The following is a 15,164-nucleotide window of genomic DNA, read 5'->3' as shown; positions in this document are numbered from 1 at the left end:
TGCATTCCAGCCAGAAGCGTAGCTGGGCAGGAGTGCGCCCAGGATGCATTCTGTGTTTTTTGCCCCCCTGCGGCCCCCAATGACCTTTTCCAGCTTTCTGCCAGCTGAAAACGGGCCAGGCTGGTGGGCAGAGGCGTACCAGGGGTAAATGGTGCCCGGAGACAAATTGTTTCCAGGACGCCCCCCAGGCTTTGCCCCACCACCCTCCCAGCTCCGCCCCTGATGCCTCCAGGCTCCACCCCCCAGTGCCCTCGACACTGCCCGTGTCACCATGGTCCCCAAGCCCCACCCCCGGCCTCAGTGCTTATAAAAGCAGGTCTTCGAGGCTGGGACTGCAGTGTCTTCTGGTCTGCCTGGAGGGGAGGTCAGAAGAGACTGCAGGCTGGCAGCAGGAAGTCCTGCTGCCTCATTGTTTTTGCATGCCTCAACTGACACGGACGTCAGGGCACATGAAAACAATGAGGCAGCAGGACTTCCTGGTCACATTGGGGGCCGATTTTGCGCCCCCCACGTGACCAGAAGAGTGGCGCCCGGGGACAAAGGGTACCCCTTGTCCCTAGGTAGATACGCCACTGCTGGTGGGGCAGGGCCAGGCCAGGCCAGGCCTGGCAAGGCAGGGAGGGGGAAAAGGGGGGCGGGGTGATTTTCACGCCCCCCAGGTGCACGCCCAGTACAACGCACCCCCCTTCCCCTTGTAGCTTCGCCACTTATTCCAGCTGTGGGACACCCTCCACATCATCATTGGCTGAGCAGTGGCAAACCACCTCTGAAATCGTCTCTTTACCTTTGAAAACTCTATGTTCCCAGGTAGGAGACACCTGATGAGCATTTCCAGGGGATGTTCATGGATCTGGCTAACTGCACATGCTGGCAGGGGCTGATGGAAATTGTAGTCCATGAACATCTGGAGTGCCATAGGTTCACCACCACTGCCCTATGGTGTAGCCATATGTCAGCTTTGATTTAATGGCAAAAAACGTAATTCTTAGAAGGTTTATTCCAACAACATGTATGTAAGGTTAGTCCTTTGCACACGCCTCATTGCCTGTGTCCGTAACACTGCTAGCGAGGTTCTAGTTAAGCTCCTGTAGCAACACTGGCATGGTCCCAGAAGATGCCAGTCAGTTCTATTGTTGATTGCTGAGAATGAGCCGATCCCCTGTCATTCACAGACACCTTCACTCCACCTCCATGGGCAATGTCTTGGGTGACTTGCCCAGAGAACCAATGGTGCATGCATGCTCAGTTTCAGCCAGCACTGTGGCTCTGCTAGTGACATCATTAAGTAGAGGTAAAGGCATTACTCATGCCAACCTGGCCGCTGATGCAAACAATGCCTTTTTTGTAGCTACCGACACAGAAGGCAACGGCTGGATACCTCCTTGAGCTTCGACTGTTTTTATTCCAGAGTGTTAGTTCAAAGTTCAACCAAACTGAGTCACGCATCCTGCGCAGATGATGAAGTAATACTTCCTGATTCGTTTTTGGATCACTCTGGTTTCCTTCTTGCAGGCTTATGACTAATGCTTAGGAGATGCGGCTGTTACCCCTAAAATGACCTCACAGAGATAATCGTTAAATCCCAGGATAAGTCCTCTTATTACCGTTATACATTAATTTCATTTCTGCTCTTTGAAAAAAGGAACTAAATGGCCACATAAAGTCAGAGATGGTTGGTCAGATGGGGTTCCTTTGATATATTTGGGGTGCCATTTATCTGTTTGCGTAGGGAGATGGTTATCTAGTGTAGAAGGCCTATGTTCCACTTCTGCGCTTTCTGATTTTTCTGAACAATTAGCATGCTTGTTCATTGTAATATCAGGTATAATCAAACATTTCTATTAAAAGTTTGTAGAAACTTGTTATACAGACTAGTAATGGCTTGAATCAAGATGTGTCTCCTTAAGACATCTGTCCCAATTTAAATGCTACCTTTGAGCTGTGGAACACCTTCCTGGGAGTAAGCCCCACTGACTAAAACTGAACTAATTTCCAAATGGACTTGCTTAGGATTTTTCTCATAGTGTCTCCAAAGTGACCTGGCCTGATAATAACAGTTTTTCACGTGGCTGTTGTTTACATGGTTAGGTGGCATGACCTAGTGAGGGCCCATGGGCATTGGCTGCTAAGCCACAAAGTAATATTGGACTTCACCTTTCTTTACAGAAAAGTGAAATGTTTACATTTGAGAAACCATGTTGACTTTGCTTATATAGATTATATTCAGTCAACTCATAATTGGCTGGGACTCTTTTTGTAGCTGCCTGCCCACTTATGCATGGCTGTGTGTTCTGATTAGGGCCAAAGTTCTCTCTTGTGTGCATCTAACAGCCCCATCCAAAGGAGGGGGGGATCCACTGCTAGAGTGGCATGAAGCCGTGCTGGTGAAGGGAAGGATCTGCCGGTGGGTGCCTGTTGTGGTCTTCCATGTTGGTGGGAAGCAGCACTGAACACTGCTCCAGTGTGCCTGTGCTCCCACCGGCAGCAGTGGCATAGCAGGGGCAGTCTGGGGGCGTGGTCAGGGGAGGAGCCAATGCTAGTCAGATTCCACCTGGCCGCTGCCCCTGTTGTGCCAGCAGCCAGGGCTTTGGACGTTCGCGTTCTTTTTCGCAGCATGAGTCCATTAAGCCCAAGGGGGGATTTCCAGTTGCAGGAAAGCTTTTTTGCGTTTTTAGCCCCCCCACACCGTTGAACAGCTTCCTTGGGAACAGCAGGCAGGCGTGGCCACATCACTGCCTCCAGGCCCACGGCCTTTTGGATGGGGCTGCCTGTCACTTTGCATCTGTAGTGGGCTTGCTGCTTTCTCATTCCGGCTGCAACTCTCTCATGCCACGTTGAATGACGTGCAGGAGAATCCCTGGCCTTTTGGGAACAACTGTGGAGGGCGACAATGGGAGAACAAAGGGCAAGAAAATGCACATAGGACACCCTGCATATCCCTTTGGACCCTGGTTTCTGTATTCCTGAGCAAGTTCGTGCACAAGTATGAGTGCCAACACTGGATTCCCCAACATTTGATCAACTAATGCATGCGTGGACTGAATCCACTGAAAAATATGACCGCTGAATGCTGTAAAAGTTTAATGTGTGGAGTTAGGTCTGTGATGGCATGTACAGACCACTTTCAGTTAATTTGTACTGATACTTACATGAAATAAGACTGATGCATATAACACTTTCTGCCTCCCCCTTTTCCATTCCATTTGTCTTGAATGACTGGCTGATGATTGGGGTTGCCAACCTCCAGGTAGAACCTGGAGATCTCACACCATTCTAGTTGACCTCCAAACATTATAGTTGACCTGGAGAAAATGGCTGCTTTGGAGGGTGGGCTTTATGGCATTACACCTTGCTGAGGTCCCTCCCCTCCCTAAACCTTGCCCTCCCCAGGCCCCACCCACAAAATCTTCAGGTATTTCCTAACCCAAAGGTGGCAACCTTACTGATGATATGCTATTTCCTTACAGGTGCCTGAGATCATAAACACCATCAGACAAGCTGGGAAAATTGCACGTCAAGAAGAGTTTCAGAATAACCTTTCAGATGTTGAAGATCCTTTTAGCAAAAAATTTGAGGTGCTGTTCTGCGGCCGAGTGACTGTCGCGCACAAAAACGCACCTCCTGCACTCATCGATGAATGTATTGAAAAATTCAACGACGTTAGTTGTACCAAAACCTTGGATTCTAGTTCCTTCTCCCAACAACATGAAACTGCCAACCACTCTGGAGGATTTTCCATCGGTGATAAATTCCGGTCCGTCTTTCAACCCTTGGTAAATGAAGAACAGGAGAAAAGGCCCATGAGGAAATCCTACTCTCAGCCTGGGCTGCGTTCTTTATCCTTCAAGAAAGATTTGCAATCCAGGGGCCTGAGGAGTCACAGCTTTGCCAGATCCTTTGATGAAGAGGGTGTTTCTCTGAACTTGAGTAGTCAATTTATCCACGGGCAAAATGTGGTGCAGCCAACGGATATTGCAGGGAACCGGATCATGTTGTTCACGGTAAAACATTGTGTTTGCTAGCTTTTCTGATCTCTGGCGAACCAGGAAAATGAAACGGGTAGTTAGAACTTGAGGGTGTTAACTAGATGACCCAGTGTAGTTGAGTTAACTGTATGTTTATGTTTATATATGCCAACATGGTTTCTGTTTAGAGTCAAACAGGCCTTCGCCGTTTGTGAGTTTCCATGCCGGCCACATTGTTTTGTTTAGCTAGGTCCTTAATTGCCGCCATCGCCGCCACTTTTGCCATTCCAGACCCCCATGTGACTGTTTGGCTGCATTTCATGTAGTGGGGCAAGTTTATAAGCTTGGTATAAAAGTAGCTGCATGATCAGCCAGGACAGGGTGATCTTGAATAGTCCAAATGAGGCAAGGCTGGAGAGGAGAACAGTTGTAGCTAATGTAGTTGGACATATATCAAATGCATCATGACCACTCGTTCCATTATAAAGAAAAAGCTACGGTTTTCATTATATTTAATAATGAACAATAATAACAATAGTTGGACAGCTAGCAGCCCAATAAAATGTGGCGTTTTTCTGTGAATTAATTCCTTTATGTACAAAAAAATTCCAGATTTGGGTCAGGATCATGGAAGAGGGATATGGAGTTAAGTTCTCCCTCCACTGTGGCCCTTTCCCCACTTACCTTAAGCCCCACGCTACTCTCCTCAAGTAACGCGGGATCCCCCGGCACTCCCCACTACAGGGGCGGTGACAACGCAGCCGCCCCGATGCCCTGTCGTTGCCCTGACCTGAATGGCCCCCTTCAGCTGCTTGCTGTATCTTTGGAGTCCTGAACTGCTTCCACATCATTGTGGTTTTCCATGGAGTCCAGTAGCTAACACGGAGGTGTGTGAAATTGCCCTTGCAGTAGACAGTCAAGATTGCAGTGGTAATCCAGTTTCTGTCCATTGCTAGCTGTGCTTCTGAGCACTTTTGGAATTTTGAGGAAAAGCTAGTGGGGCAGTCCCCCAAAATGTTTTGGGAGGCAGGATCAGCTTCAAATTCCGGCAGGTTCCAAGCCCAATGTCCTCCTGTACAGGGGACAACTATTTCCAAATGAGCTGTTCCTACAGACCCAAAGACGATTCTTGGGTTTTCTGATGTACCTAAAACTTCACTAAGTCATTCATACATACATACATACATACATACATACATACATACATACATACATACATACATACATACATACATACATACATAAGCCTTTATTGGCATAGTCAGAAAGAGTTACATAAATCGGGAACAATTGCATGAATACATGATAGATTAAAGGTCCCATGGGGAGCACAACAAATATGTTCTACTGAGAATTCTCAACTATCTCTGCAATGAAATTGACGATCTCTTCACAAAGACCGGGGTCCGAGTTGTTTAACAATAGAGATAACCTAGTCAGATCAGGCAGCCCAGATTGGAAGAAAAAATGTAAGTTGGTATATTTAGATCTGATGTTACTTCACTAACTTCACTAAGTCAAGGAAAAGCAGGACTGGCGCTTTGTTTATGGAAAGGGGTGCTTTGGAGAGGAAGTGGATGGGTCCCAGGAAATAGACTGTTGGGCACCATAGACCTATGAACGCCATATCGGCCCTTTTAGGGTTAGGATTAAAACTAGAATTTCTCTTATGGAGTGTTAATCTAGCAGGCTTACCCGTCTTCCTCAGCCACACTCATTTAGTACCAGCCATTTCCACTTTTGATGTGCCCTTCTTTAAACAGAGGTGAAGTAATTAAAAAAAACAACCTTCTGCTGATGTTTACAGCTCAGGAACTGCAGCCTGCACCCACACAGCTAGGACTGACAAAAATGGAAGTTGTCAGCAGTTGTATATGAGCATGAGCTTTTTCTCTTTTTAAAAAGTTTTTTTTTCTTAATCACCCTTGTCACCATTATGACACAGGGCCAAAATGCAGAGATGAAGATAACAGATCTCTCTTTTCCATCTGTAAAATGAAAACTGTGCAGTCTGTAACATTCCAGCCCCACTGAGACCCGTCTCTTCTTCTTTCTCCTCCCATTACATGCAACAAGCCACCGAGCAGGGAATTAGCCAGATTTATCCAGTGGGCTGGTGTCATATGAAGGAATCTCATACTCCCCCATATTCTTGCTCTATCCCCCAAAACCCTCTTGAGGATTTGGGGGCCTCAATAGAGAACCTGGCCACCACTACCTCCTAATTACAAACCTCCAAAAGCTCCTTAGTGTTGGAAGGAGAAAGTCAGGAGAAAGACGCCTGGCCACAGGAAGGGTAAAGTGCATTCGGTTCTCTGAATGCTTGACTTCCATTGGCTGGCCATATCCCCTTCAGCCAGCTCCCACGGGTCCCTGCAGCAGTGAGCTTTACTGTTTGACTCTCAAGATCTGAAAATGCATCAGTCTTCCGCTTGTAACACCCCCAGATTGGCTGTCTGCAAACCTTCCACGTTCTCACAGATCCATTGCCATAAACACCTTCTCCTAGCTCATGCCCCCTTTTTTATGGCTGGAGCCTCCCTCCCCCGAAACAGTGGATATGTTTTTCTGAATCAAAGTGGCTATCATAGGCCAAACAAGAAACGGGCTTTTACTCTTCAGTTCCTTCTTGGTTTCATTAACGGCAATGATTCTTCTGTGGGTCTTAGAGCTTTCAAGAGGAAAAAAATGTCCCCTAAAGCCCTTCTTTTTTCTCGTAAATGCTAAAAGCACAGGGAGTTTGAGTTTGCTTAACCAAAACTGTCCAGAGGATTGAAGATTTAAACACACGAATGCATAAAGCTGCCTTATATTCAGTCTACCAGGGTCATTACTGCCTACTCAGACTAGCAGCAGCTGTCCGGAGCCACAGGTAGAGATTATTCACACCACCTGCTAGCAGCTAGCCCAGGGGTAGGGAACCTGCGGCTCTCCAGATGTTCAGGAACTTCCCCTTATCAGCTTCCTACTCAGCATGGCCAATTGGGCCATGCTGACAGAGGCTGATGGGAATTGTGGGAATCAGAAGTCCTGAACATCTGAGAGCCGCAGTAGTTCCCAACTTCCTGAGCTTAGCCGACCCTTTGAACTGGAGATGCCAAGATTGTACATGGGACCTTCTGCATACCAACCCATAGCTAAGGAACTACCACCCCTTCATCTCCCCTACATGCCGGGCCCCATTCTGGAATTGGGGCCGTCCGCGTGGCTGCAGTTTTGGGTTGCCAACTCCAGGTTGTGGAGATTTGGGGGTGAAGCCTTGGAAGGGGAGGATTTGGGGAGGAGATGGACCTCAGCAAGAGATAATGCCGCAATCCCACTCTCAGGATCGGTCAGTTTCTCCAGGAGAACTGATCTTTGCAGTCTGGAGATCAGTAGCAATTCAGGGAGATCTCCAGGCCCCACCTGGAGGCTGGCAACCCTACAGAAATCCATGATCTTTGTCACATCTGTTTTGGGGCTCTGCAGCTGGCCCGAACAGACTGTAGGATTTGGATAGAAGCTTAATTTTTTCTTTTGCCAGAGGTCTGGGGTCCAAAGTCGAACTGGCGGGAAAAGGTTCCCCTTGTGCAAAGTTGGTCACCACTATCTGCTGTATGGCATGAGCTGTTCACTGGTATATTTGCCTGGACGATCACAAATTCATATCTGAGTTGCTTGCATAGCAAAGAGTCCTAGATCAGACCATGAAAATGTCACACAAAGACCAAAGATCTATCATCTTATGGATGAAGAATAAGGATGAGAGATAGTTTAATTAATTCATCCCATTTTACAATTTTTAAACAGTAGCAATTAGTGTCACATTCTTATTTGGGTGCCTTTCCTGAAGAGATATAACTTCAGTACTGCCAACTAGTATTGGCTACCATGGCATTAGGGCAAGAAGTTCCCGGTAAACAAGATGGTAAGAGAACACTTTACAAAAGAAAGCAGTTGTGGGTGGAGCCTCTGAAATAAGGAAACAGAATGTATGGTATTGTTCCTTAGTAAAAAAGGCTTCGACGCTGGCTGTATTTGTATTGGCATCTCTCAGAGGAGATCCTCTGAAGATGCCAGCCACAGATGCAGGCTAAACGTCAGGAGAGAATGCTGCTAGAACACGCCATAATGCATCCGAAACCACACAGCAACTCCAGTGATTCCGCCGCGGAAAGCCTCCTCTCAATAAATACCTAAAGTTGTTCCTAGAGACCAGGAATACTAGGCTGTAGAGTCTTCCTGTGTCTCCTGAGCCAGGAGCATTAGGAAACCTACCATAGCTCAGGCCAGTGACTACCAGTTGATCACAATCTGCCTTCCCCTGATCTAATTTGTTTAAAAAACAATCACTATCTGTTACATCTTAGTCTGGTTTTAGTCAGGTATCACTGCCTGCTGTTGCTGCCTAGATCAAAGAGTATTATGTTCTCTGCCAAATTCCCTGGATGTGATTTGCTTCTCATGTGAAGCAATCTGCACGTAACAGTATTTTCCGCAGCCACCAAGTCATATATGAAAGGTCTGAATTGTGGAGACCGCTCATTTTAAACTGGTCATTCATTCATTCAAAAGCTTCCGATTAAGAATGGACAGGACAATAGCGGCATACTACTGACTCAGTGGACTTCCCCTTTGAAGTTCCGCTTTTCAGAGTACGAGGTAATGGCTAAAGTTCAAGCATCCTTCTTCAAAGCACTTCCTTATATAGCTGTTTGCCTTCATTTTGGATATTCCAAAGTCTGTGATTGCAGAAGTGCAGCCCAGCTTTGGATCCTGATGGAGTGCACTTTGCATAGCATTTTGAGCTCTTGCAATCAATGATTCGTCTCATTCATGCTTCTTATTCTTTTTTCTAGGAGCATGCCTTGGAAATTTGCACCTACAATCTATCAAGTAATGCCTTTATGGCTTAATGGCAGATTACGCGACCCTCAACGTTTAACCTGGTCTAAGTTTCCTATAGGCATATAGCAGCACTGGAAAATTGCTCCAATATACAGTGGAACCTCGGTTTCTTAATACCTCTCAGTTTCATCAATCGCCTCTGCTTTTCATCTGCTTTTTTTTCATAGTGAAAATTTTGTCTCTGCTTTCATTGATTTGCAGTAAGGTGCAGGGGTTTGTGGAGAAAAATCACCTGGACAAAGCTATGCCATGGCTGTGTTCCGTAACTTGCTTAATGACAATGTCTCTATTCCCATTTCAGACAAACTTTAAAGAGGCGCTTCAGAAACAGACCTTCACTTTGACAGCTTTCTTGGTGCGTACATTGGTCCACTGGCTCCGAAGCTGGTCCTAGTAAGCTATTGCTTGTTACTGTTTTCGGTGCATTAAGCACTATGTTTTATTCACCAAAAATGTGCTTCTTGGTAAGGTTTTTGGAGTGCCTAGAACGGATTAATTGGATTTACATTGATTCCTAGTGGAAAAGGTTCTGTTCCCCGGCTTTCAATTCCATTTCAGTTTCATCATCGCATTTTTTTCGGATGGATTACTAACTAAAACCATAGGTTCCACTGTACCAGTTAACTTGAGAAAAACCTGTGAATGCTAAGTAGAAAATACTTATTACAAATTTGTTCACCATAGATTGTATTGCTTCACCCTGCACCTCTGCGAGTGCTCTGATGTGCATGTAGAACCCTTTTCACTTCAGTGGAAGGCTTACACTCAAACAGATGGGCATTCAGAGCTCTCTCAATCCTCTCTCATGCAAAATGTGTACTGTGCTTTATCTATTTTAGTATTTATTTGCCATCTGTCATACATCCAAGAGTGGCGGTGTTAAAGCAAACGCTTCCTGGGGAAACTTACCTGGCAGAGAGAGGCTTTCAGATGCTTTCAGTACACTCCCAATGTAAAATAAATCCTCAACGTATGTAATCAGTGGTGGGATCCAAAAATTTTAATAACAGGTTCCAATGGTGGTGGGATTCAAACATTAGCGCCGCCGCACACACGCACCTCCAGTCCTTTTTGGGCAGGGAGGTTGCTTTAGTAACCCCTTCTCGGCACTCAGAAAAAATTAGTAACCACTTCTAGAGAAGTCGTGAGGACTGGTTGGATCCCACCTCTGTATGCAATATACTAATTGTTTGGATTTTGAAACCAGCACCTGATTAATGTTGTCTTGTTGTCCTTTTCAGATTGGCCAGTCTGAAGTTTACATTATCAGTCCTGACACCAAAAAAGTAGCCATTGAGAAAAGCTTTAAAGAAATTTCCTTTTGCTCTCAGGTACCAAGATTTAATTTCTCCTTCACTTCTCTGTCAATATATCGGTTGATTGAGCATTGCTTATTTTCACACTCATTTCTGTGTTTGTATCCACATTCTGATGTTGTTTTGGGTAGTCAGTTTTGATTGTTGTATTGTTAAAGGCTTTCCTCTGAAGATGCCAGCCACAGATGCAGGTGGAACGTCAGGAGAGAATGCTGCTAGAACACGGCCATACAGCCTGCTCTAAAACCACATTGGCACCCCAGTTTTCATCATTTTCGTCTCTGAATCTCTTTCCAGATAGCAAATACTTTCCAGGTGTAACTTTTTATGAATTAGAGAGGATTATCACATAATTTCAGAGCATAGAACAGTAGCAGTCTAGAAGCAGAATGAGTTAAATTAGTTTTTGCTAGCCCAGAATTTCACACATTCATTTGTTCAAGACATTAAATAGGTCACTTCATGTGTTTAAAATCATCCAGTGATTTCTGGTAACACTGGATAATTTCTAACAGTCCCATTAAATCAGCTGCTTTGTTCATGTTTTTTCAGATTTTAAATTACAAGTATTGGGATTCAGATAACATCTCTTTAAAGTATTGGGATTCAAATAACTTCTTTAGTAACACACAAGATCTTGGGCATCCAATTTTTTTATTTGTTTGTTTGAATAGCAGACCTGGATGCTATAAAACAAAATGCACTTGAAACTGCTTTTAGTTCAAAAATGTCTGTGTTGCATGGCATGGGTTGTTGGTTAGAAATACCATTCCCAAAGTCCTGTGTGGCAATATGTTGAACTGCTTGTGCAGTTCTTTGGGCCTGTTCTAAACTGGCAAATCATAAGAAGAACATAAGAACAAGCCAGCTGGATCAGACCAGAGTCCATCTAGTCCAGCTCTCTGCTACTACTCAGAGTGGCCTACCAGGGTAAGCTATTATTGGAGCCTTACATGCAGAATGTGAAAGCAATGGCCTTCTCAAGGGCTGTTGCTCCCGGCACCTGAATTGATCAGCAAGGCATTTGGTAACTTCAGATCAAAGAGGATCAAGATTGGTAGCCAGAGATCGACTTCTCCTCCATAAATCTGTCCAAGCCCCTTTTAAAGCTATCCAGGTTAGTGGCCATCACCACCTCCTGTGGCAGCATTCTCCAAGTTTTATAATTTCAGAGAGGGAAAGAACAAAGGCAAGAGGGGGACTTGTTTACAATTTTGATTTACGCTTGAATTATGAGTTACTCTGGACAGCCGCTGAACTAAAATAATAAAAGACAAGGGAATCTTAGCTAAGCTATATTTACATTACTTTTCCACCTCCCTCCACCCTCTACAAACCCAATTAAAATAATTCACTGTGGAGATTTTGCCTGCTATAGATCTCCTTTTCCAAGTCAAGGCTTTCACGGGCAGATCATTTATGCTGTGGAGCTGGATAAGGGGTTGCTACTTAGCAGCATTCTTTCCTGATCGGGCTTCATTCTGTGGCTGGCATCTTCAGAGAGGGGATCCTCCTGAAGATGCCAGCCACAGATGGCATGTAAACATCAGGGAGAGAATGTTACAGAACACGCGCCATACAGCCCGGAAACCACATGCACCCAAATTAACGGATTACGGTGGCAAAAAGAAACACATCGGGAGAGGGGTGTTCAGTTCTTCTTCAGAGCTCTTGTGACATCTTTGCTCTGCTAAGCAGATTCCTTTTTCCAAGCCGGTGGCAAAAATCAGATGTTTCAGCTAGAGCCCCTTGTGGAAAGATAAGCAGTGGGCTGGAAGGAAGAGCCCTTGTGGAAAGATACAGTGAAGATGGGGTATTGTGCGGTTTCCGGGCTGTATGGTCATAAGAACATAAGAACATAAGAACAAGCCAGCTGGATCAGACCAGAGTCCATCTAGTCCAGCTCTCTGCTACTCGCAGTGGCCCACCAGGTGCCTTTGGGAGTTCACATGTAGGATGTGAAAGCAATGGTCTTCTGCGGCTGTTGCTCCCGAGCACCTGGACTGTTAAGGCATCGTAAATTCCTAGATCAAAGAGGATCAAGATTGGTAGCCATAAACTGACTCTCTCTCCATAAATCTGTCCAAGCCCCCCTTTTAAAGCTATCCAGGTTAGTAATATCACTCACTTCCTGTGGCAGCATATTCCAAACACCAATCACACGTATAAGAACATAAGAACAAATCTTACCATTAGATTATTGAAAGTGCTACATTTATATTCTTAATTCTTACTTTTGTGAGCAGCTAGGTACTTAATTTACAAAAAGAGATTCGGCAACATTTAAGATCAATGAGTATGAAGTAACAAGACCTAAAGTCATAATCTTTAAAGATTTGAAACGGTTATATCCACAGTTTCTATCCTGATTCTTGATGAATTACTGCCATTTTAATTTTTAAAAGAATAATCTATTTTACTAAAGCATCCTCTACCTGCTTCTTATATAGGCTCCTTGCTTGACATAGGAACCCATAACAAGTCTGAGCTACCCCATATATTCAGAGTGCATTTACTATTCAAAGTGGCTGTTCTCAAAGAGTATTGTCCAACAAGAGACCCACTTCTAACTGGTGAAGCCCCTTTGCTCTGCTGCATCTCTCTTGTGTCTACTTTCCTACTTTCAGCCACCTTGCTCTTTGGAAGGGGGTCACGCTGGCCCCCCGACATTGTCCTCCTGGCCTCGCAGCCCGGGGGGTCTGGCTCCTGGACTTTCACTACCGCATGGAGGGCCAGGGTGGCCCATGTTACCCAGGGTTGCGTTTCCATCTTCTCGCCAGGCCCGGGCGGCCGTCTCCTCTATCTCTCCCAGTCCCACTCCGGGCCACTGTGGATCCATGTGAGGGTCAATTCCTAGGCTGGATTACTGCACCCCGCTTCACGCGGGCCTTCCTTGCGACTGATCCTCATCCGCAGTTGAAGCTGGTACAGAATGCGGCGGCTCGGCTTTTGACGGGTTGTTTAGATCATATCACCCCCATGCTGTGCTGCCTACACTGGCTTTCAGTGGAGTTCCGGATCGTTTTCAAGGTGTTGGTATTGACCTTTAAGGCCTTACATGGCATGGGGCCCTCATGCCTGCAGGACCACATCACCCCTTATGTTCCGCATAGACCGCAACTTTATGGCACTTTACACACACAGAAAAAAAACTTCGTTGAGACCAATTCCTGTGTCAGCACTTAGCAGCTTGCTGTTAAGGTCAAATGCTGGCTTGCTTAGATCAACAGGAAACAAATTCCAAATGTAATGATCCATCTCCCTCTCCCAGTTAACTTAATTGCTTAACTAGCGGCCCATCCAATGGGGGAAAAGATGTCTGCTCAGTTCACCCTCCCTTGAGGAAGGACTCACCCTGGCACAGTCAGCTTCCTTCCTCAGAGGCCAAGCTTAGAATCTGTTTCTGTAGTAACTGTAGATAATGGTGCTATTTTTCCTCCTACTTCTCTTCTGAGGAGACCTTGAGAGGTTCTATTCCAAGGTGAGATGGGTCTTAAAACCTGTTCCCTCAGGGGCAGTATTTATATTTAACACAAGCTTGTGTGTTTTATTTATTTAGTATATTTTTTATCCAGCCTGCCCTCTGTGGAGCTCAGAGTACATATACATCCTATTCCTTTCCTCCATTTTGCCTTCACAAAACCCTGTGGGGTAGGTTACAGTTACAGCTTAACCTTTAATGGCATAAAAGATTATTTACCTTTAGACATTTAAATATTGATATTTAAAAAATGTTTTCCAAAAACTTTGGGGCCACATCACTGCCAAGGTAATCGATGGATTATAGTAGCAGGGAAAGGTTCTTGTATCTCCTTAGGTTAGTGGATTCATACCCTCATCAGGCCCCTACCAGCACGGCCAATCGGGCAATGCTGGCAGGGGCTGGGATGGGAATTCTAGAACTATAACATCTGAGTGCCAAAGGTTCACCACCATCGGACTACAGTCACTCAGCAAAAAACGAAAGTGGTCTGGAATTCTAGAATAATGAAGCTCTTTGGAAGCAGCAAAGGATAAAATTAAAATCATACGCAGGCTACAAGCTGCTAGTGAAGGGAGAATATGTGGGATATGGTTTCAGGAGATCCACAGCCACAACGGCATAGTTCTCTGTTAAGGTTTGGGGATCTGAAGGTATCTCCTAGAGGTGTACCATTGCTGATGGAAAACTATTAAGACGCTTCTAACATAAATAAACGTACGTTGCTTAATAGCATTTATTGACAGAGATGTGAGATATTTGGCTCTCTATATGCGTGGCTGTATTCCATAAGGTAGCGGGGGAGCATACAGAGCCTCTTTGTTGGGTAAAAAAAAAGTGATGCCTCGGGATGTCCCTCAATCTCTTCCTTTGATTTGGTTAAAATGCATAATTCACTGCCAATCTCTTAACACTATCCAAATTCAACTCCTCTCATAGTCTTGATTCTTTTGTCCTTTCAATGACTTTGGAACCAGCAAAATGGAAACTTCTCTTTTAAAAGTTGGTTTACGCCTATGTCACTTCAGTAGATGATCTAAAGTGTAGTCTAAGCCAGTACTTTATGGTGGCAATCCAAGACTGTGGAGTAGGTTAGGCTGTGAGTGTGTGTGACTGGCCCGAGGTCACCATGACAGAGTGGGGATTTGAAATTGGGTCTCCCAGATCCTAGTCTGACACTGTAATGACTGCATCTTGCGGACTCCTAGGATATTTTATTAATTTTTAGCTGGAATTTCCAGTATTGAATCACTGGGGGAAAAAGAACGATATGTAAAATCCAAGAATATCAGAGAATTAAAATGAAAGATCTGAGAAATGCTGGTTTACTTAGCTGCCATGCTGAGATTTAGGGTTGCCAGCGTCTAGGTGGTGACTGGAGATCTCACACTGTTATTAGAGCTCCAGGCAACAGAGATCAGTTTACCTCAAGAAAATGGCCGTTTTGGAAGGTGGACTCCATGACATTACACCCCATTGAAAGTCCCACCCCTTCCCAACCTTTGCTCTCCCTCA

At 45.1% G+C, this 15,164-nt stretch overlaps 1 protein-coding gene across 6 annotated transcripts in view; it reads left to right on the top strand.

Annotated features, from left to right (window-relative positions):
- TBC1D1 (TBC1 domain family member 1) overlaps positions 1 to 15,164 on the top strand; it is a 134,290-nt gene that overhangs the window by 51,561 nt on the left and 67,565 nt on the right. For all 6 annotated transcript variants that reach the window (XM_048509575.1, XM_048509580.1, XM_048509579.1 and 3 more), the window contains 2 exons: positions 3,468 to 4,001; positions 10,094 to 10,183. In XM_048509575.1, the coding sequence (XP_048365532.1) occupies positions 3,468 to 4,001; positions 10,094 to 10,183 (624 nt within the window). The remainder of the gene's footprint in view (positions 1 to 3,467; positions 4,002 to 10,093; positions 10,184 to 15,164) is intronic.

The sequence above is a fragment of the Sphaerodactylus townsendi genome, linkage group LG10, assembly GCF_021028975.2.
Source record: "Sphaerodactylus townsendi isolate TG3544 linkage group LG10, MPM_Stown_v2.3, whole genome shotgun sequence".
Lineage (NCBI taxonomy): Eukaryota > Metazoa > Chordata > Lepidosauria > Squamata > Sphaerodactylidae > Sphaerodactylus > Sphaerodactylus townsendi.
Note: the sequence above shows the minus strand (reverse complement) of the source record. Positions and strands in the feature narration are given on the sequence as shown.